Below are 22,739 nucleotides of genomic sequence, written 5' to 3'. Positions count from 1 at the left end.
TCATTCCTATTTAGTCTATCCATGTCCCAATGCGCACATTTAAAGTTGGTCTGCCACAGTGTTGCCATGTTGTGTTTGCTTAATAGAGTGAGTTACTCCACAAGCATTGTGTGATATGGGGATTAGATTGGTAATGTGGATGAGATGCAGGATTAGTTATGATCTTATTAGTACATATTATTTCCTTCTCATCAATATTCTGAATCAGAAAGTAATATAAGCAATCGTCAAGATTTTTATTTTTATTTTTTGATAGCATCAGGACTTGTGAACAATACACACATTTAAAAACAAATGAGAAATTGAATCTCAAAAATAAATTATATAAATAACAATAAATATATCTCAGCTAGTATTTATTTCAGGAAATATATATGTAAGATTGCCAATGTTTGGTTAAAATATTATTAAATAGAGTAAGTAGTAACGTTAAGTACTTGGAGAAATAAGAAAGTGCAGGTGCCGGAATCTTAAGCAAAACACAAAGTGCTGGAGGAACTTTGTGGGTCAGACAACTTCTGTGGAGAGAATGGGAAGGCGACGTTTTGGGTCCGGACACTCTTGACGTAGTGGGGAGAAAGCTGGAAAAGAGAGATGGAGGCAGGACAAAGCTTGGCAAGTGATAGGTGGATACAGGTGAGGGAGGTTTGATTGGCCGATGGGTGGAGTAAGTGACAAAGGATAGAGGTAAAAAGGAGACAAAATGTGTCAGATAAGGAGAGATGAGGAGGAATAAAGCTGGAGGGAGGGATATGGATGGAAGAGGACAGGAGGGGGAGGAGAAGAAGAGGATAAAATGGAAATGTGTGACTTAAGTTCCCCATTAAATAAGTTGGTATATAAGAGGGAACAGTCGGTATTATTTGGGATCAGACAGTGTCAGGATCACTATACAACTCGTAGATCCTCAAAATTGATTGTACTGAATGTTAGTTAGATAGGAAAGGTTTAGAAGGGTATGGGTCAAACGCCGGCAAATGGAACGCTTGGATGGGGCATCTTGGTCTGAATGGAAGTTAAGCCGAAGAGCCTGTTTCTGTGCTGTATGACACTATGGTCAACTCTGAAGATCAGAAAGATCCACGCTCGCTGCCTTCTCAGCTTCCTCGAGGTCACCAGCAAGAGCACCTCCTAGTTCGAGGTCTTGGTGGCTACTGGCGATTCCTTCCCTATATCCGGGGGTATGGGGAAGTGCAGATGGTTCCCTCTGTCCCGGTAGATTTTCTGCAGCTGCGTCATTAGGAAGGACTTCAACAGCCGTGTGCAAACTCTCCATGATCTTCTCAAGCCACTGCATCCTCTTCCAGTCTTGCAGAAAGCGGCCCCTGTCATGCATCTCCTGATGTTCGCTCACCGTTCTCCTCCTGCAGAGAGAAGATGGTTAATTATACAAGCTCTGACCGTTCTAATATCCTTGTAATATACTTGTATATCTGGTGAATTACCCTCTGGGATTGCCCTCACAGGGTAGCAGCCACGACATGCTGCAAAAGATGACGACAATTCCAACTTGTGCCAGGTTTAAGGAAACCATTCTCTGCAATTAACAAAGCAAAGAATTACCATTTAGTGACAGGTTACAGATCATACAATTATTACCGACTTTCAGCCCATCAAGCCCATGCCAGCTCTCTCTTAGACCTATCCAGTTTGTCTCAATTTCAGCATGTTGCTGGATACTCCATTAAGCTTCTACAGGTGTTTAATGGAGAACATACCGTTTATATGTTCATGTCATTGGAGCAGAATTAAGCCATTCGGCCCATCGAGTCTACTCTGCTATTCCTTCATGGCTGATCTATTTTTCCCCCTCAACTACATTCTCTTGCCTGCTCCCTGTAACCTTTGACACCTTTGCTAATCAATAACCTGTCAATCTCCACTTTAAAAATACCCAATGACTTGGCCTCCACAGCCGCCTGTGGTAATGAATTCCACAAATTCATCACCCTCTGACTAAAGAAATTCCTCCTCATCTCCTTTCTAAAGGTACGTCCTTTTATTCTAATGGTTGTATCATTGCCTAACCTAGTCACTCAAATGCCGAGAAATGAAGGAGGCTGCAGAAAGTGGTGGACATTGCACAGTCTATTATAGGATCTGACCTCCCCACCGTCGAAGGGATCTACAGGAAGTGCCACCTCAAACATTATCAATGACCCACACCACCCTGGCCGCGCTTTCGTCTCACTGCTACCATCCGGAAGAAGTAGAGGGGCCTGAAACCCTTGACCTCCAGGTATAAGAACAGTATCTTCACATCAACCGTCAGACTGTTGAACCACCCTGCACAACCCTAACCATAGCCCTACCTCTGCAACGAGCTACTGTGGACTTTTGTTAGGTTGCACTACATCGGTTTGTACTGTTATGGTCAAGTTACCTAGTATCGCTGATAATTGATTGTGTTATTGAATAATGTATATTTATCTGTTGTGCTATTGCATTAAGGGGCCTGTAAAGCCGTAGCAAATAAGAATTTAATTGTCCCAGTTACAATGCCGATGACAATTAAACATTCTTCACTCTTGAATCCCTGAAAACCCCATTCAAGTATTCATCCGCTAGACAGTCTGAAGAAGGGTCCCGGCCCAAAATGTCACTTATCCATGTTCTTAAGAGAAGCTGCCTGATCTGCTGAGTTACTCCAGCACTTTGGGTCCTTCCCTCAATAAACCTTGGCTGAATTTGCTTTATTTTACCCTTTCAGGCTTCACCTTCCAAATTGCAGCAACTTGTTATATTAATAGTTTCTTTTCATGTAGCGTAGAGCATAGAACAGTTAAGCACAGGAACTGTCCCTTCAGCCCACGATGTCCGTGCCAAACGTGATGGCAAATACTTTTAACTTCTATTGCTATTCACTTTGCATCAAGGACTTGCATTTCTGTTGAACCTCATCACAACTACAAGATATACTAAATGGCTTTGTAACGCACATTATCTTACTGCTGTGATGACGAAACACAGGGATCCCATTTGTACACTGCAAGATCCCAAAAGCTATGAGACAATGGCCAGAAAATGTGTTTCATAGACACAGAGTCATATACGACAGAAGCAGGCCTTTTGGCCCAACTCGTCCATGCTGACTACAATGCCCCATTAAAGCTAGTCCCATTGTCCTGCATTTGGATCATATCTTTATAAACCATTCCTATGAATGTACTTGTCTAAATGTCTGTTTATATGTTGGAATTATACCTACAAATAATTCTTCTGGCAGCTAGTTCTATCTGTTTATCCTCTGTGTGAAGAGTTGCCCTCAGGTTCTTATTAATTTTTTCCAATCCTACCTTCAATCCATTCCCTTTTGATTCCCCTCCCTCATGAATAAGACATCTTATTTATTCCACATGATTTTGTATACCTCTATATAATCTCCCCTCAACCTCTTGCAAATCAAGGAATAAAATCCTCACCTGCCCAACCTTATAGCTCAGACCCTTGAGTTATGGCAATAACTTTGTAAATCTTCTCTTCAATTTCATTGATAGTAATTGAGGATTAATGAATATTTAGGGAAAATGAAGTATCCACCTGCTCTTCATCAGTATATCTTCATTGTGGAGGGATCAATGCAGATATGTATTAGATAATCTTGCATCATGCAGTAATTACAAATGCTTCTTAATGCACATGTCAACTGTCCGCAGATAATGTGTGGTATTGGTTTCACATCTCATCAGAAAGACAGCATCTCCTAGAGTTTAGTTACTCTCAGTACCCTATCAATCTGCCCACCAGGTTTGGCAATATATATATCAACTGTGGGTATCGAACCCAGACCAGTTCAGAGGCTAGACCGCGGCATCACAAAGTATGAGCAAAACACAAAATGCTGGAGTAATGTAACGGGGTCAGACTGCGTCTGTGGGTGGAATGGGCAGGCGATGTTTTGAGGTGGGGAACCTTCTTCAGACTGATTAGAGTGAGAAACGAAATCTGGAAAAATGAGGTGGGAGCAGTACAAAGCCTGCAAGTGATAATGGATGCAAGTGTGGGGAGGGGGTTGGTTGGCAGATGGCTGAAGATAGTGACAGAGATAAAGAGGAGACAAAAAGTTGCCAGATGTGGAGAAAAGAGTGGTGAAATGTAAAAAGCCATACGGAGTGATACGTGGAAAGTGGACAGTGGAAGGGGGAAAAGGGGCGAAATAGTGGGGGAAATGGGTGCGTGCCATGGTGAAGGTGAGCAAAAGATAGAGAGAAGGGATGCGGAGGTATTACTTCAAATTGGAGAATTCAATGTTCATATCATTCGGTTGTGGGCTACCCAAACTGAAGATCAGTCTGAAGAAGGTTCCCGACCCGAAACGTTGCTAATCCGTTCCCACCACAGATACTGCCTGACCCACTGGGTTCCTCCAGCAGTTTGTGTTTTGCTCAGGGTTGCAGCATCTGCAGTTCGTTGTCTCTCTATCGCAAAGCATGCACTGGATAAAATGTCAGCTTCCAGCGACACCTTTGGTGCTCTTTCATCAATCAGTGACAGTGATCTCAAACGCCCAACTTTCCACCACATAAGTACAGTCACTTACCGATTCCTCAAAATTCGTTTCGCAGGCTTCAAGTCCAACTTCGGAAGAGCTCCTGCAGCTACTTTTCGATTTGCCCACTGCTGGCAATTGTGTTGGTGCATCTTGATGTGAAAACAGCTCCCTTATATAAGAGGTTTGGAACCCATGCATCAACATTCTTTTTGTTCGAGCTGATGTCAGAGTGATGTCTTCCCAAGAGGCAAGACGCAAAGTCCCTGAATATGGGACGGAGCAGAGGGAAGTAATTCCCAATTGCTCCGAGTTTCTGAACTAGAAGTGAAGCGATGACATCAGTCCTTTCACAATGTAGATTTACAACAATGACCCTTGACATTGACTTTTTAGTTTAAGGTTGTGGTATTGTTCAAAGATCGGTAGGTTTTTCGTTCCTTATTCCTTTGGCCGAAGTATAAGCTGTTGAGTGCATTACTTTTAACAGTTAACAAAAAGGTCGATTACATTGGAAACGTGTGTGGTTGGGATGTATCCCACAGAAAAAGAGCGTGCCTGATTTACAGAGGCCAGTTAGTTTCTCCAGGGTTACTGATGTACAAGAGTTCTCACAGTGCAGAGATGAAGTATTCAGCCAAATTGCAGTACCTCAGCGTGAGTCACAGCAGAGATTCAACTAAAGGTCCGTCAGTGAAAAAAGAATTCATGTTATTTATTTCAATTTGTACTGATACATCCAAAGAGAACCTTGTAATTTAGGACCAATAGAACAGTACAGCACAGGGACCGGCCCTTCGGCCCACAATGTCCATGCCAAGTTAAACTAATCTCCTTTGCTGCATGTGATCCCATTCCTTCCATTCTCTGCATGTCCATGTGTCTATTCAAAAGCCTCCAAAATGACAGCATTATATCTGCCTCCACCGCCACCCATGGCAGCGCATTCCAGGCACCCACCTCTCTCTGTTTTAAAAACTTCCCCGCACATCTCCTTTAACTTTTGCACCTCTCACCTTAAAGCTATGTCCCCTCTAGTTCTTGATATTTTGACACTGGGAAACAAAGTCTATTTACCCTAGCTATGCTTCTCATCACTTTATTTTATTGTAGTTCTGTATGGTTTGTCCAACCTATCCTTACAGGTAATAATCCTCGAATCAAGGCAGCATTCTGGTAAACCTCTTCTTCGTCCTCTCCAAAGCCTATACATCCTTTCCATCCATAATGGGAGGACCAGAACTGCACACAATATTCCAAATGCAGCCCATCTGAAGTCCTATAAAGCTGCATTTTGACCTTCTTGACTGCCTGGTAACAGGTCCTTCAGCTGACAATGTCTCTGCCGAACATGATACTAAAATAAACAAATCCCCTCTGCCTCCATGTGATCCATATCCCCCCATTCCCTGCATATCCAAGAACCTATCTAAAAGCCACTATCATATCTGCCTCCACCATCACCCCTGACAGCAGATTCCAGGCGCCCACCATTCTCTCTGTGAAAAAAGACTTGGCCTGCACATTTCTTTTAAACTTTTCCCCCTCTCACCTTAAACATATCCCTTTAAGTCTTTGACATTTCCACCCTGGGAAAAAGGTTCTGACTATCTGCCCTATATATACCACTATCATCATCAAGAATTGTCCATGCCCACCAAGTTAGCGTTCTAGTTTAGCGTTCTAACAAGCTAGTCCCATTTGCCTGCATTTGGCCCATAGCCCCCTAGACTCTTCCTATCCATATACAGTACCTGTCCAAATGTATTTTGAAGAATGGAATTGTATCTGCTTCCATGGCGTCCTCTGGCAGCTCATTCCATGTAATTAGGGATGAACGATAAATATGACTTTTCCAATAATACTTGGATTCCCTCAGATTACTAAATAGATTCCCTTTTCAGAGAAAGAGCAACGGTGAGAAATCATGAGGGTTCAGAGATTTAGCAGTGAGCAGCGGTGACCTTCAATGCCCTGTGAAAGAAATAGAAGCAAAGCTCACTCTAGATAAATTGGCTGTTGACTTTCAACCCAGACTACTATGGATTTACAGTGATCGGAGGAAGTCGGAGGTGTGTTACAAGTCCTCCCCAGGTTACAGAAGGCAGATTTTTGTACAACCTGGATATATAAGCAAGTGTTTGGGAGATGGGCGGGAGGGATTTTCCAGATGCTATTAGGCTGTAGACATCTTCAGCCAGGTGGGAACTTGGTTCATGACCACATTTCCGGGTTGCTAAGCATTAGGGCAAAGGAAAGATGTCCATAACAGAACCCTATCATAACCTGAGAACAACCCTGATGTAGGAGCAAATGACAAGAGTGAGATTACTCAACTCAACTGTGGTTGACACATTTTCCTCCTGATATAGAAGGCCATTTGGCCCACTGACTATATGCTGGCTCACAGTGCAACCCCATTCCCCCATTTATTTCCCTCCACTATTTTCTCTACTCTTCTCCTAACACCCATCTACACAAAGGATGATTTACCATGGATACATAACTTACTGACGCACACGTCTTTGTGATGTACGAGGAAACTGCAGCACATGGGGGACATCCACGGTGTCTCAGGGAGAACATGCAAACTCCACACAGAGAGCACCGGAGGTCAGGATTGAAACCAAACTGCTGATTCTGTGAAGTATCAGTGCCACACGCTGCAAAATGAAACTTGATGTGGAATGTCGATGGAAAAGGAAATGCTGGAAATACTCATCAGGTCAGGCAGCGTATGTGGAGAGAGAAACTGAGTTCATGTTTCAGGTCCAAAACCTTTTGGCAGGTGAGGGTTCTGATAAACGGTGACACGGGAGATGGCAGATGCTGGAATCTTGAGTAAAAAGTAAACAGTTGGAGGAATTCAGTGGGTCAGGCAGCTTCAGTGAAGGGAAAAGGAGAGATGTGTTTTGACCTTGACTGCCCGGTAACAGGTCCTTCAGCCGACAATGTCTCTGCCGATTTCAGGTCAGGATCCTTCTTCAGACGGGTGATGTGCCCTGACCCAAAACGTCATCTGTCCTTTACCCTCCATAGATGTTGCCTGAACCACTGAGTTCCTCCAGTACCTTGTTTTCTGATGAAGGTTCTCGGACTGAAAATGGTGCAGGAAACGGTGACTCTTGTGTTCACCTCAGTGTTATCTATCATTCCCACACTTTTGTATTTATGTATGTGTAGTAAGATTCTTACTGAACTGTACGCAAAGAATGTCACTGTACTTGGGTATATGTGATAATAAAGTACTATTGAACTATTTACTCCCTCTCTCCATAGATGCTGCCTGACCACCCGAGTGTTTCCAGTTTTTTTTTCTGTTTCTCATTCAGACATTCAGCATATGCTGTTACGGTTGTTTGACGGCAACGTTGACGTGTTGACTTGAAATAAGGAAAAAGAAACATGTCATTTCGGAGACAAGAATCTTCCCAACTTTATTGAGCCAAAATAAATTTTACCAGCAATTAACTAATTCATGGAAGCATTGAAAAAATGCCAAGTTGTGCTATTTCAAATGTAACCCTGTAAAACCTTCTCCGCTCAATAACTTGGAAGATGTGAGTGAGAAAGATTTTGCTGAGCAATATAATGAGAGGAACAGTCTTGTTCAACAGAGAGCATCATCTTGTAAAGGTTACAGTTCATGGAAAAGTAAATAACCTCTAAGTTTTAAAAACATCTCGGGCTATGCATTAGTATTTCTGGCAGGGAGTAATACTTTTGAATTTCCACATGAAAGGAAGGCTTTATGGCTTGGCAAACCCTAGCAAAGGCCATGGGGGCACTTGACAAGAAACTTGGCATCAGATGTCAACGTGTCCCCTGTGGGTTTTCTGCCCAGTAATGGTCGCACTGTGGATGTTGGTCTCTGTGCCAGGGTTCCTGCTGACAAGGTCACATCATAAGATCTGTGACTCCAATTTACTGATGTCTCTACGGAGGTTATACCTCGGTCAAAGGAGACTCAGTCTCACATCACCCACAATTGGAGATGAGTCTGTCGTTACAACGTATGTGGCCCCTGCGTGAGATTCAGCAGAGAATTGCATAACAAGAGAATGTCTTAATCACACAAATAATCTTGGTGCAACCATATCATACGAAAAGTGCATTTTTACAAAGTTATAAATTATGCGAAACATAAATTACAAAGAATAAATATGCACCTTATACTAAAGGAAAATACATTACTTTTATTTTACAATAAAGATTCTATAAAGTGTCAACTCTAAAGCTGCATTCACAACACACAGAGAGAATTCTTCTTGTGTTTTGTACTTCAGTGCCACAGTAAGGCTAGTGTTATTACACCACCTCCAGGTGCTGCTGGAAAAGAGGTGTCTTTTTGTAAATCATCCTCGAGTGGCTTGCTGGATCGAGTGAGGGAACAGATTCCTAATAGTCAGCTGCATCAGTGTGGAATGAGAAAGCACACAGATGGCTGACTGGATATCCTTCCCTTGAAGAACATCACTGAACCAATTGAACAAAAGATGTTTACTTGCAACAGTGCTTTCCTCCTCAAGATTCTCAAACACCCAATAGACAATGAAGCTCATTTTAAGTGGTCACTGGTTCAACATCTTCATGTATAGCAAGCTCTCATAAGCAGCAAATAATTTGAGATTTGTGATATTGTTTTGTAGATAGAGTCATATGATCATATTATCAAATGGGTCCTGTACCAGATATCAACCAACCACTCTGCATAACATTAACTGTCCCTTCAGGATCCCCTTTAAAACGTCTTCCTCTCATCTTAAACCTATGCCTTTTTGTTTTTGATACCACTGCCATGTAAAAATAGATTTAGACTACGAAAGACACAAAATGCTGGGGTAACATAGCAGGTCAGGCAGCATCCTTGGAGATCATAGATAGGTGATGTTTTGGGTCAGGACCCTTCTTCAGGACATTTTGGGTTGGGACCCTTCTTCAGTTCTTTGCACTACCCTCTCGTAATCTTAAATACGACCATCAGGTCTCACCTCAGCCTCATTCACCTTGGGGAAAACAAGCCAAGTTTCTCTAATCTCTCCCCTGAATGAAAACCCTCTTCCATCTCTCCTCATGGACAACCAAATAAGTTGTTCATTGAGGCTCCAATATTGGTCTAGAATGCTGGGGAAATCATCATTGGGCACCAACACTGTGCTGTGGGATCTTTTACATGACCCAAGATAGCTCTTCAGTTAAGCATTTTGGCCAAAAAACGGCATAGACTAATTATTGTAAGATCTGGTGATGAATACCTAGCGTGTAAAGGGCCTGTCCCACTTAGGAGACCTAAACAGCAACCTCTGGTGACCTTGCCCGCCACTCAAAAAAAATTCACGGTCAAGGTGACCTGCAACCTCCTACCACCTCCCACGCATATGTTGAAAACCTTCCTCGACTATGTTTGAAAACCGGCTTCGACTAGAAATGCGACTAAAAAATGATCAATTTTTTAAACGGTGACCTATTTTTAGTCGAGGCCGGCTTTAATCATGATGAAAAAATAACAGCAACCTAGATGAAGTCTCGATCACGCGGAAACCACTTTCAACCATTAGGGAGAGTGACCAAAACCTCCGGTGACCTCATGGAAACCTTTGGTGGTGGGCAAGGTCACCAGAGGTTGCTGTTTAGGTCTTCTAAGTGAGACAGGCCCTTAAGTCTTGAAAGGCAGTGCAACTTATTAACGAATGAATGTGTTTAATGAAATTATGCTTGGCAAAATTTGATATTTGTTTTTGGAGGTGTTACTTGTTGACAATTGGATATTTGTTACTAAAATTGAAACAAAGAACTTAAATTAAAACATACTGTGTTATAACGCAACAACAAAGGAACTGCAGATACAGGTTTTAACCAAAGATAGACTCAAAATACTGGAGTAAATCAGCGGGTCAGGTTGGATCTCTGGAGAAAATGGACAGGTGACGTTTCAGGTCGGGACCCTTCTTCAGACTGAAACGTCACCTATCTATTTTTTCCCAGAGATCCTGCCTGACCCACTGAGTTATGGGTCAGTCCCACTTGCGCAACTTTTTCGGCAACTACCGACACCCGTCATAGGTCGTTGCAGGTCGCCGAAAATGTTAAACATGTTGAAAATCCAGCGGCGACCAGAACAAGGTACAACTCTTTGTGCGATTACTCACGACCGTACAGGCTTCACCCCCGCGACATGACACCAGGGTGTTGCCTGTATGGTCATGAGTCGTCTCCTCAGCCGCCCAAAGAGTCGTAGCGTCTTTCTGGTCACCGCTGGATTTTCAACATGTTGAACATTTTCGTCGACCTGCAATGACCTATGATGGGTGCCGGCAGTCACTGAAAAAGTTGCGTAAGTGGGACAGACCCATAACTCCAGCATTTTGTATCATAATTAATGTTAATGGCATAATAAGGGTTCATCTCCCCTTCATTTCTAACCCAAAGCGTGTAGAAGAAAAGCCAAATATATTTTAAAACTACACCAGTGTTTTACAAAATAATATATATCTACGATCTAACCACCAGATCTTACAGTAAACTGAAGGAGGCACCTTTGTGGCCAAAGGTAAGAGGTTTCCCCCCCATTGAGTTATGGTTTTGCCACTCTTTGCTCTGTGCTTGGTGCAATGTCGATGCAGGTTGTTGTTGCATCTCATCTCACTGGGATAAGGTGATTTGCTTGCCATGTTCTGTGCAAAGAGTGGACGTGATGCCAAATTTGCGTGGCAACTTTAGTATCAACAGTTAAAAGAAGCTGACATTGGTTTTATAATATACCCTTCATGCAAAGTGAACACAAATCTTGAAATAAAAGGACACTCATTTGACTTATTCATTTTTAAGGATCTGGGCTTTGCTGGAAAGGTCAACATTTATTACCCAAATCAAATTGCCGTTGTTATTTTAGAGGGCTTTTTTTAGATTTAACCACATTGCTTCTCCATCCCTAATACTTTGGGCATTGATCGCTTTTAGCTTACATTTAGTTTTCAAATGAGTATTGAAATCAAAGGAATATAGCAGCAATCTATCTTGTTCAAATCAGGGAAATTATGAACAAGATCTTCAGGCAATATCGTCAGGAGTCTTTGGAAGACTGTCGAGATCTTGCGGTGTTCCCATGTCCGAGAAGTCGTCAGCACTCACGCTCTTGATTCCCTCTTTCTCGCTGTTCCTCGGCCTCCTGCTCTTTGCCCTGCTCTGTTGCCTTCTCACCGCGGGTGAGAGCTTGCACGAGCGAGGGTGTTTAGGGCTCAGAGACTCGGTGTAAGGGGTGATATGCTTCTCGCTGGCTGTGTGGACATCTCTTACCACATCTTTAATCAGCTCTTGCCTCTTACTATCGTACAGATGCCTCCCCATATCGTGCATCAGTTGCATCTCACTCACCGACCTCCTGGAGGAAAAACAAGATTGGAATAGCTCAATCGCACTGGAAGTACATTAGAACATAGCAAAAAATATAACACAGGAATACAATATCGGGGCTGAGCATGATGCAAAGTTAAACTAATCCCATCTGCTCATACATGATCCAAATCCCTCCATTGATTAGTGCGGGTGTCAGGAGTTATGGGGCAAAGGCAGGAGAATGGGGTTGAGAGAGAATCATGGATCAGCTGTGATTGAATAACGGAGTAGACTTGATCTTGCCGAATGGACTAACGCTGCTCCCATAACTTATGAACACCACTAGCTTTTCTGCTTCCACCATCGTGTTTCAGGCACCCACCAATCTCTGTGTACTAAAACGTGTCCCACACATATCTTTAGGCGTGTCCCACACATATCTTTAGGCTTTTAGACTTGAGAGATACAGCGTGAAACAGGCCGCGCCAACGAGCGGTCACCCCGTAAACTAGCATTCCCCTGCACCACAGGGACAATTTACAATTTTACCTAAGCCAAGTCTTTGGAATATCCTTTAACCTTTGCCCATTTTTCCTTAAATCTATGCACTTTAGTCTTTGACATCTTCACCCTGGGGGAAAAGGTTCTGACTGTCTACCCTATCTATGACTCTCAGAATTGTATATACGTCTATCAGGTCTTTCCTCAACCTCTGACGCTCTAGAGAAAACAATCCAGGTTTATCCAATGTCTCCTTGTAGTTAATGTCCCCTAGTTCAGGCAGCATTTTGATAAACTTCTTGCATCTTCTCGGAAGTCTCCACACCCTTCCTGTAATGGGGCGACCAGAACTGCAGGCAGTAATCCAAAGTAAACGTAACCAAAGTCCTGAAAAGCTGCATTATGACTTTGTGTCTCTTATACTCAAGGTTCCACCCGATGAAGGCGAGCATACCATATGCCTTCTTTACCACTCTATCTGTGTTGCCACAAGCCCCTTTCTCTACCTCAGAGCTTCCCCATGTATTTCGTTTTTAGCTTGACAGTGTGTTCTCTTTTCCAATACTAGAAGCGCGCAGACAATTTGCAAACAAGAAACCCCACGGCGGCCATAAGCAATACTGACGATAACCTGATCTCAAGCAGACATGAGAGGCTGCAGATGCCGGAATCTTGAGCAAATTAAAAAAATGTTCTGAAGGAATTTCACGAGTCAGATAGCATTTGTCCCTATACCTCGTCCCTCACATCCACCCAAAGACCCCAGCAGCCCCTTCAGGTGAGACAGAGGTTCACATGCATCTCCTTCAATCTCTACATTTTATACACCAAATGTCATTAAACACAGATTTGAAAGTAAGATGAATACAGAGATCTTCGGCACAACTAAAACAAATTTAAAAATCAGTGCATGTCTCAAACTAAGATAAATATAATCTTAGAAGTAATTCTGAAAATAAAGCAAATAGGCATCTTAAGCAAGGATATTGAAAGTGTACAAATATATTGAGACATATCTCAAAACAAGACAGATGGATATTATTCTGAAAATAAGTCAAATACTGCCTGCAGCCTGAACAAATACATCAATATGACACAAACATATCTCAAAACAAGACATTCTTGAACACACAAAAAAACAAGACATTATGCAGATGATTGGCCGATCAGACTGACTATGCGTAAACGAAACATTTCTAGTTCGACGATTTATCACCTTATTGGCCGACTCTCCGATAGCAAAGCGGTACAGAGGGTGCAGAGAACGATCAACCCCTGAGATTGGGAGCGAATTCCGAGCGAGCCCATTGAGACTGTAAATAAAAATCGATCAAAATCAATCACTATTTAAGAAAGAACTGCAGATGCTGGGAAAAAAAATCGAAGGTAGACAAAAATACTGGAGAAACTCAGCGGCCGAGGCAGCATCTATAGAGAGAAGTCGGGTCGAGACCCTTCCTCGCCATTAAAGAACCCTGAGGAAGGGTTCCTCAACCCGAAACGTCGCCTATTCCTTCTCTTCATAGATGTTGCCTCACCCGCTGAGTTTCTCCAGCATTTTTGTCTAAAATCAATCACTACAACAAAACAACCCATTTAATAGAGATTGGGGTATCTAATCAGAGGACACCGTGTCAAATCCAGTTAAGTCGAGTCCCAATGAAACGATCTGCTTGCACAAATTACACCGGGAAATAAAGACACAGAATTCTAGAGTAACTCAGCGGGTCAGGCAGCATCTCTGGAGAACATGGACAGGCGATGTTTCGGGCCGGGACCCTTCTTCAATTCATCGGCTTCGCTGAACGAGTTGACTTAACATTGCCACACAGAGTTTAACTAAACGGGAGGTTTCATTTCTTAAGAACGGAGCCCAGAAGATTAAGGACAAATCTCGGTGTTCTACTCAAGACATCAAACGCCCTAGAATTTCTACATTGAGCCCAGACCCATTAAACGTGCGCGCCGTTACAACAATGTGAGCAGCACTCACCCAGATCAAAGTGTTGAGAGAGTTGACAAAACTCTTTGCTTGTGTTGGCTGCTGGAATAACTTGCTCGGTTTGCCCGAAGCACTTGTTTGTGGGGGTGAGGGGTAGTGGGGTTTATATATGGGGCGTTGGTGTTGCTGGCGAGATTTTTAAAAGCACTGATCGCATCTAAAGTGTAGTGTGGGTGTCAGATTAGCCTGTCCGTCAACCTGACATGTGTACCAGCTCCGTGGATTCAGAAATGCCTCTGCTGGCTTCTTAAACCCCTACTTCTGAAATGTGTCAGGGAGTGGCCGTTCGTCCCATCGTCCCAGTACTAGCCCACCGAAAGATAAGTACAATTAACCCACTGCCTTCTTCCTTACCCTGTATGCATCTAATTCTCTTTAGTAAATTCCTTTTGCATTTGTTTAGAGTGGGTTTGTGAGCAATGTTCCAGGTCACATTCATCCTGTGATTTGTGATTGCCAAAAAACGTGGCGAGAATAAAGAAAAGAGCACAAATGTAGGATCAGCGTAAATGGGTGGTCGTTGGTTGGCATGACCCCGGTGGGCCGAAGGGCCTGTTCCTCTGCTGCACTTATTTTTGTGACTCTATAACTACTTCACAATAAGTGGTACCCGGAACATGCAGTCCCTTGCTTGTATTCTGTGTCTCCATTGACAGTTATATGCTGGACATATATTTTAAAATCTGTTATTAAGTATGTTGGCACAATGATAAATGAATGAAATACTAAAATACTAATGTACCATGAAATACATTTTATTTATTTTCTGTTACTAAAATACTCAGGAAAGTGTTTATCGTGTTGTAATAACTCTGAAGGAGGTCATTTGGCCCATTAGATCCATGCTGATTCTCTTTCTTATTTTCTTCCATTTCTGCAATTGAATCTTTAGACTTTAGAGATACAGCGTGGAAGCAGGCCCTTCAGCCCACCGAGTCTGTGCCGACTAGCGACCATCCCATACACTAACACTATCCTACACACGAGAGACAATGTTGCAATTTACCAAAGCCAATTAACCTCCAAACCTGTTTGTGTTTGGAGTGTGGGAGGAAACTGGAACACCCAGAGAAAACCCTGCGGTCACAGGGAAAACGCACAAACTCCGTACAGACAGACAGCAGGGGGTCATGATCAACCCCGGGCCTCTGTGAGGCAACAACTCTCTGTGCCACCGTGCCGCGCTCGCTCACACTTAGATCAAATCCCTTTGATTGCTTTACCATTAATTGAGTGGCAAATTAACCCACTAATCACTTTCAAATTGATCTTCAAAAAGATAACGATTTTTATCTGGTGTTTTTTTTTACTGTTGACACTTCCACGTGTGTGTGATGAGAACTAAGGGTCATAATTATAAGTACTAGGGTAACTATAGTACTTGGTACAATGGCACAGCAGTAGAGTTGCTGCCTAAATACAGTGCCAGAGACCCGGGTTCAATGCTGAACATGCGTGTAATCTGTACAGATCGGGCTTTTTTCCGGGTGTTTCGGTTTTCTCCCACACTCCAAAGACAAGCAGGTTTGTAGGTTAATTGGCTTCGGTAACATTGTAAAATTGTCCCTGCGGTGTAAGTGTTACGGGGACCGCTGGTCAGCGCAGACTCCGTGGGACGAAGAGCCTGTTTCCGCGCTGCGTCTAAAGTGTAAAAGTTCACGGCAGACATCAAATTCATGTGTGAACTCGGGAGACGTTCCTATCCCCGGAGAGCAGGGAGGAGAGTGTGTTGTGGGAATCTGGACGAAGGAGTACAACGTTCTGGTGACGGGGGAGACGAAGAGGGCTGAACGCAGGCTGATGCGGGGGAATGGGATCCAGTGTGGAGCTGTGGGGTTGAATGGTCTATGTTTGTGCTGCATATATTTTATTATCGAATGCTGCAAGAAAGTTTGCAAACAAGGTAGCGGATGAGAAGGAAGAATGAGTACAACACAAGAGACAATGTGCTGGCGTAACTCAGCTGGTCAGGAGGCATCTCCGAAGAACATGGATAGATGACGTTTCTTCAGGCCATCTGAAGGAGGGTCCCAGCCTGAAATGTCACCTATCCACGTTCTTCAGAGATGCTGCCTGACTCGATGTGTTACTCCAGCACTTTGTGTCTATTTTTATAAACCAGCATCTGCAGTTGATTGCTTCTACTAATGAATGCAACCGTATGGCCTTCAGGGTGAATTCTCTGCTGGGACTCCTGATCTAGGCATGGATTTCCCCAGATCACTCTCTGTGTAATGTCTGCTCCAGATTTCCCTTGCCTCTGATTCAGCTTGTGGACTTAACCCTGTCCACAGATGCTGAACCATGACCAACCTTGCTGATGTTCCTGTGTGGTGCTGAGGGGGTTGTCAGAAGGGCTGATGTTCAGAGCATAATTGAACTGAGGCCCCATCTGTTCTCAAGGTTGTGGAAGGGCCCGCAGTGTCATGGAGTCATAGGGTCATGCAGTGTGCAAACAGGCCCTTCGATGCAACGTGGCCACACCGACCACCATGTCCCATCTACCCTTGTCCCACCTGCCAATGTTTGACCCATATCCCTCTTAAGCTATCTTATCTATGAACATGTCCAAGTGTTTCCTAAATATTGCAATAGTACCTGCCTCAACTACCTCCTCCTGCAGCTCGTTCCATGCACCCACTACTCTTTAAATGTTATCCCTCAGGTTCCAAGTAAATCTTTTCCCCCCTCACCTTAAACCTGTGTCCTCTGGTTCTTGATTCCCCTACTCTGGGCAAGAGACTGTGTGTCTACTCAATTTATTCCTCTCATGATTTTGTACACTTCTCATGAAAAAGAAATGCAGATGTTGAGGTTCTGATATAAAACTAGAAAATGCTGGAAACTCTCAGTGAGTCAGGAAGCATCTGAAACATTTCAGCTCATAGAGCCGTGAAGCACAGAAGCAGACCCATCTTCTCAACACATCCAGGCCAACCATCTACACTAATATGGTGTAGATTAGTGTACACTAATCCCATTTATCTACACTAATCCCATAACGCACAGATAATAACACACCAATTAAAATACAATAAATTAATCACTGGAATATTAATTAACCATAATAGTACAAAAACTGAACTCTGTAGTGCAACCAAAGACAAAGCTGATAGAAGATCATCGTTGCCGACGCTAGTGTTGTGTGGTGTTGAAGAGCCTGGTGTTTGCATGGAAGAACCTAGTGGTCACAGTTTTCAGGCTCCTGTACCTTCTTGCTGATGGTAGCGGCGAGCTCAGTGTGGCCAGGGTGGTGTGGGTTTTTGATGATACTGGAAAGGGCTGTGGGATGATGTAGTTGGCCTTTCTTTCACTTACGACATCTTGCTGTGCACGAATTGGCTTCCATATTTCATACTTTATAAAATTGGGCAAAGGACCAGCATGAGCATGATGGACCAAATGGCTTCTGGCTGCATAGCAACATACAGTTACAGTGCTGAGTGCCTGAATGTTGAGCAAAGGCATCCCCTCTCTCTCTCATCATCCCCCTCTGTCCCTTACCCCACACCCTCTGATGTTCCTCAACCCATCACCCTCTGTGTAAGGTGGTAAAGTCCCAGCATTATGGGCCCTTTGTGGATTCATCCATGCACTGTGTAATGGCCAACCCGTCATCTATTGCCCGAGAACTGAGTGGGTTGCTGGACTGTATCAGAGGCTCGTTAATAGTCAACTATATTGCAATCGATATAGAGTCATTAGTTAGTCAGACACATCTGTGTTTCCCCCGGTCGATCAGTTTCCTAGTTGTCCTGTTGGTCAACTCCTCTCCCTTCTCATATTTAAATGTCCTGTAAGTATTGTATTGTTTATTATTTTCTACCTGTCCTGAAAAACACCAGAGTGCAGAATATAGTGTAATAGCATCATAGCTTTACAGTTGCAGAGAAAGCGTTGGTTAAAATAAAGTGCAGGGCCCACAATGAGGTAGGTTGGAAGATCGGGACTACACCATCAGCTTATGGGAGGACTGTTCAGCAGTCGGAGGAGGAGGAGATTCACTGTGATGGATGTTTGTGTGAATTGGATTGTTTGTGTGTCTTGTAGGAATTGTTTTGTTTGTATGGCTGTAGAAATGGAGTTTCGTTTGAGCCTCACTGAGGTTCAATGACATGGAATAAATATTGAATTGAATTGAATTGGATAACAGTGCGGAAGAACCTGAATCTGGTGCTACATGCTATCAAGCTTTTGTATCTTCTGATCCATGGGAGAGGGGGGAGGGGGGAATGACCGGGATGAAAGTAGTCCCTGATAATGTTGGCTGCTTTCCCAAGGCATGGAGTTGATGGTGGGTTGCTCCATTCTACATTTATTCCAAGATGTTCCAGATACCAACCGCTCTCTGTGTAACAACCTTGCCCCGCGTATCTCCCTTCAACTTTGCCTCTGTCTCCTAAAATCTATGCCCTCTAGCCTTTGACATTTCCATCCTGGGAAAAAAAGGTTCTGACTGTCTACCCAATCTATGCCTCCATAATTATATATTATTAGTTCACACACACATGCATATATGTATATATACGCACTTATTATATATCTATGTGTGTGTGTATATATATACATACACACACATATATACACACACACACACACACACACACATATATGTGTGTGTGTGTGTTACACACACACACACACATATATATATATACACACACACACACACACATACATATATATATATAGATATATATATATACACACATTAATTTCACTCCCCCTGTCCAAAAAAAGTATGTTGTTATTCTTAAATTAGATACTTAAATTAAATAAAGATACCATGGCATTGTATTTGTGTTACTGGGCTAACCAGCCAGGCGGCTAGAGTAATGATTTGATGACATATATATTACTGGCAGTCAGAGTTTCAAATTCTGTTTATTAAATAAATCTGGATTAACGGACTCATGTCAGGGGTGACAGAGAAAGCAACAGGTTGCCATAAAGATACAGTAAATGCCAGAAACACTCACCAGGTCAGGCAGCAACTGTGGAGAGAGAAACAGTTCATATTTTGGTTCTGAATCCATCATTTGATTTTTTTTTAAGTTCTAGCAACTGTAGTTTATTGATTGTCAGCATCTGGTTTGTTCATTGCTCTTTCAAAATGAAATTCATGGTCCCAGCCACACAGCAAGGGAACAAGTCCCTCGACCCGACCATCAACGTCACAGTCGCACCAGTCCTACATCAATCCCATTTTTTGATTCTCTCCACATTCCCATCGATTCCACCCAGATTCCACCACTCACCCACACTACAGCGACAATTTAAGTGGGCAGTTCATCCACCAAACCCCACGTGTCTTTGCAATGTGAGAGGAATACGGAGCACCCAAGGGAAACTCATGCGCTCACGAGGAGAACATGACAACTCCATGCAGACAGCACCCCAGGTCAGGATCGAACATGGATCTCTGGAGCTGTGAAGTGGCACCAGCAGTGCCACTGGGCTGCCTGATGTGAGAAATGAAGCCATTTTAAGGGCATTGAGGAAAGAGTTAGAGGGTGGCAGTGGCTGGTTTGACCTTATAATAGAACCACAACAAGCATGAGCATAGCCTTATCCCACTCACTGTGTCAGATCATCATCGTAGCTCTCAATACCCCCCCCCCCCCCCCCCCCCCCCGATCTTCCAAAGATGTTTCCACCTCCCGTTTAAGTTTGTTTAAAGATACAGCATGGAAATAGGTGCTTTGGCTCAGTCCACGCTGACCTTCCATCACCCGCCTACTTTGAAGGGGTTCTACTCCTCCCTCCGCCAGGAGTTCTGTGAGACCCTCTCCCACTGCTCCCACCTGCAATTCCTACTGCTCTCCAGCTCATCCTTGCATCCCTTTGTTTTCACCTCTTCCCCAGCCAACAGTGGACCCTTGTGGGCTCCACCCTACCTTGGGCATCTGTTGCTGGCACTGCTTTGTTCCAGACTTTTCTTACCTCCAGTTCCCTCCCCTCTACTTTCAGTCTGAAGAAAAGGTCCCAACCCGAAACATCACCCATCCTTTTTCTCCAGAGTTGCTGCCTGAACCGCTGAGTTACTCCAGCACTTTGTGTCTATCTTCGGTATAAACCAGCATCTGCAGTTCCTTTCTACACCCGTTGACACTAGCTCTACATTATCCCAGTGTCACGTCTGCTCCCTACACACGAGGGCCAAGTTACAGAGCTCAACTCACCTACAAACCCTTACTTCCTTGGGATGTGGGAGGAAAACAAGAGCACCCGGAGGCAACCCATAGGGTCACTGGGAGAACCTGCAAACTCCACATGGACACTGATAATATTAATACTGATTATTATTTTAAATACCCTCCCAGTGAACCCGTCTGCATGACAAAAGATTTCCAGAGATTCACCACCCGTTCCAAACTGGAATTCCTCACAAGCCTCCTAGTGCAGGATCTAGGAGCGTTTAATACAGAAGCAGGGATGAGTCCCGGAGCACCAAGAGGTTCAGTCCTTTGTTGGCAATGAGCTAATTGGAGTCGCTGGGAGACATTGACCAGCAATTCGACAGCAAGGGAAAACAATGAGCTCAGGAACAAGAGCGGCAATGACAACATATCAGAGCCCTCTGGTCATAGGAGGTCTGATTGATTCCCGAGCATCGACATGTTTTGATGACACGAGCTTAAGCGATATGCCCTCTGGGCTTGCACCAGATTGCGAAGGGGCCGGTGCATCATTCCACACACAGCTTTCCCTCAGCAAACCTCGACCCCGGTTGACAGCCCTAATTACTTCACCTCTGGGTTGCGATCAGCCACACAAATGTCACACTCAGTAATGTGGGAGGCCTATCAATGAACCATTACATATACGAAGCAGGACTTCCAGCCACTGAACCTGTGTGGACGGAGCACGATTACGTAATGCGAGCCGCATTGTTTGAACTCTCCTGGGACGCTGTTACAGAGCACATTTCTCAGCTGCTTCGAATACGTTACACTTCTGTGATATTACAGCATTGAAATGACCGCTTGCCCCCAATTTATTTGTTTCTTCAAGGGACGTGGTCTGAGCCGGCACTTAATTACCGCCCCTTGTCGCCCTTCAGAAGGTGCCTTCTTGAGCCTCTGCAGACCTTGAGGTGGACCTTCCATGGACTCCACCTACATCTCACGCTACATCAGCAAGGCCACCAGCCAGCATTATCAAGGAGCAGTCTCACTCCATCCTCTCCCCACTCCCATCAGGCTAAGACACAGACGTTTGAAATTGCACGCCCTCAGATTCAGGAACAGTTCCTTCCCAAAGATAGAAACAAAATGCTGGAGCAACTCAACAGGTGATGAAGGGTTCCAACATGAAGTTCCAGTTACTCCAGCATTTCAGTCTGAAGAAGCGTTCCAACCCGATATGTCACCTATCCATTTTCTCTAATGATGCTGCCTGACCTGCTGAGGTACTCCAGTATTTTATGTCTATCTTTGGTATAAACTTTGGTGTAAACCCATAGGGGAGAACGTGCAAGCCCCACACAGACAGCGTCTGAGGTTAGGCTCGAACCCAGGGCTGCTGGAGCGATGGGTTATTGGAGTGATACTGGTGATGGGGACTTGGATCTCTCGCTGTTTTACCCGGTGGTTATCACGGACATATTATTGGCAACACAAGTATATAGAGTGGTAAAGAAGGTGTATGATATGTTTGCCTTCATCGGCTGGGGCATTGAGTATAAGAGTTAGGAAGTAATGTTGCAGCTTTACAAAATTTTGGTTAGACAATAGACAATAGGTGCAGGAGTAGGCCATTCGGCCCTTCGAGCCAGCACCGCCATTTAATGTGATCATGGCTGACCATCCCCAATCAGTACCCCGTTCCTGCCTTCTCCCCATATCCCCTGACTCTGCTATTTTTAAGAGCCCTATCTAGCTCTCTCTTGAAAGCATCCAGAGAACCTGCCTCCACCGCCCTCCGAGGCAGAGAATTCCACAGACTCGCAACTCCCTGTGAGAAAAAATGTTTCCTCATCTCCATTCTAAATGGCTTACTCCTTATTCTTAAACTGTGGCCCCTGGTTCTGGGCTCTCCTAACATCGGGAACATGGTTCCTGCCTCTAGCGTGTCCAAGCCCTTAACAATCTTATATGTTTCAATGAGATCCTCTCTCATCCTTCTAAACTACAGAGTGTACAAGCCCAGTCGCTCCATTCTCTCAGCACATGACAGCCCTGCCATCCTGGGAATTAACCTTGTAAACCTACACTGCACTCCCTCAATAGCAAGAATGTCCTTCCTCAAATCAGGGGACCAAAACTGCACACAATATTCCAGGTGTGGTCACACTAGGGCTCTGTACAACTACAGAAGGACCACTTAGCTCTTATATTCGACTCTTCTTGTTATAAATGCCAACATGCCATCCGCTTTCTTCACTGCCTACTGTACCTGCATGCCTACTTT

The 22,739-nt window shown here is 43.9% G+C and overlaps 2 protein-coding genes across 2 annotated transcripts; both read right to left on the bottom strand.

The window, feature by feature from the left end:
• Positions 1–242: 242 nt before the first annotated feature.
• Positions 243–6,117, bottom strand: pth4 (parathyroid hormone 4). The gene is made up of 3 exons (XM_055649313.1): positions 4,541–6,117; positions 1,446–1,537; positions 243–1,364 (listed from the first exon to the last, which is right to left on the bottom strand). Exons 1-3 carry the CDS (start codon positions 4,694–4,696, stop codon positions 1,058–1,060), a joined length of 555 nt encoding a protein of 184 aa, XP_055505288.1. The 5' UTR covers positions 4,697–6,117; the 3' UTR covers positions 243–1,057.
• Positions 6,118–10,719: 4,602 nt separating this feature from the next.
• Positions 10,720–14,948, bottom strand: pth1a (parathyroid hormone 1a). Its single transcript, XM_055649959.1, has 2 exons — positions 13,542–14,948; positions 10,720–11,870 (listed from the first exon to the last, which is right to left on the bottom strand). The coding sequence occupies exons 1-2, from the start codon at positions 13,631–13,633 to the stop codon at positions 11,540–11,542; spliced, it is 423 nt and encodes a 140-aa protein (XP_055505934.1). The 5' UTR covers positions 13,634–14,948; the 3' UTR covers positions 10,720–11,539.
• Between the last annotated feature and the right edge of the window lie 7,791 nt (positions 14,949–22,739).

This window comes from Leucoraja erinacea, chromosome 18 (genome assembly GCF_028641065.1).
Source record: "Leucoraja erinacea ecotype New England chromosome 18, Leri_hhj_1, whole genome shotgun sequence".
NCBI lineage: Eukaryota > Metazoa > Chordata > Chondrichthyes > Rajiformes > Rajidae > Leucoraja > Leucoraja erinaceus.
The sequence above is the reverse complement of the archived record's forward strand: the minus strand, read 5'-3'. Positions and strand labels throughout refer to the sequence as shown.

What these genes read in the sequence shown, in the direction of transcription:
- pth4 (XM_055649313.1), bottom strand. Translation starts at nt 4,696, where the DNA reads ATGTTGATGCATGGGTTCCAAACCTCTTATATAAGGGAGCTGTTTTCA. An exon ending in AAACGAATTTTGAGGAATCG is followed by an intron (nt 1,538 to 4,540) that starts GTAAGTGACTGT and finishes TGTTAATTGCAG; the next exon opens with AGAATGGTTTCCTTAAACCT. An exon ending in TGTGAGGGCAATCCCAGAGG is followed by an intron (nt 1,365 to 1,445) that starts GTAATTCACCAG and finishes TTCTCTCTGCAG; the next exon opens with GAGGAGAACGGTGAGCGAAC.
- pth1a (XM_055649959.1), bottom strand. Translation starts at nt 13,633, where the DNA reads ATGGGCTCGCTCGGAATTCGCTCCCAATCTCAGGGGTTGATCGTTCTC. An exon ending in TCGGAGAGTCGGCCAATAAG is followed by an intron (nt 11,871 to 13,541) that starts GTGATAAATCGT and finishes TTTTTCCTCCAG; the next exon opens with GAGGTCGGTGAGTGAGATGC.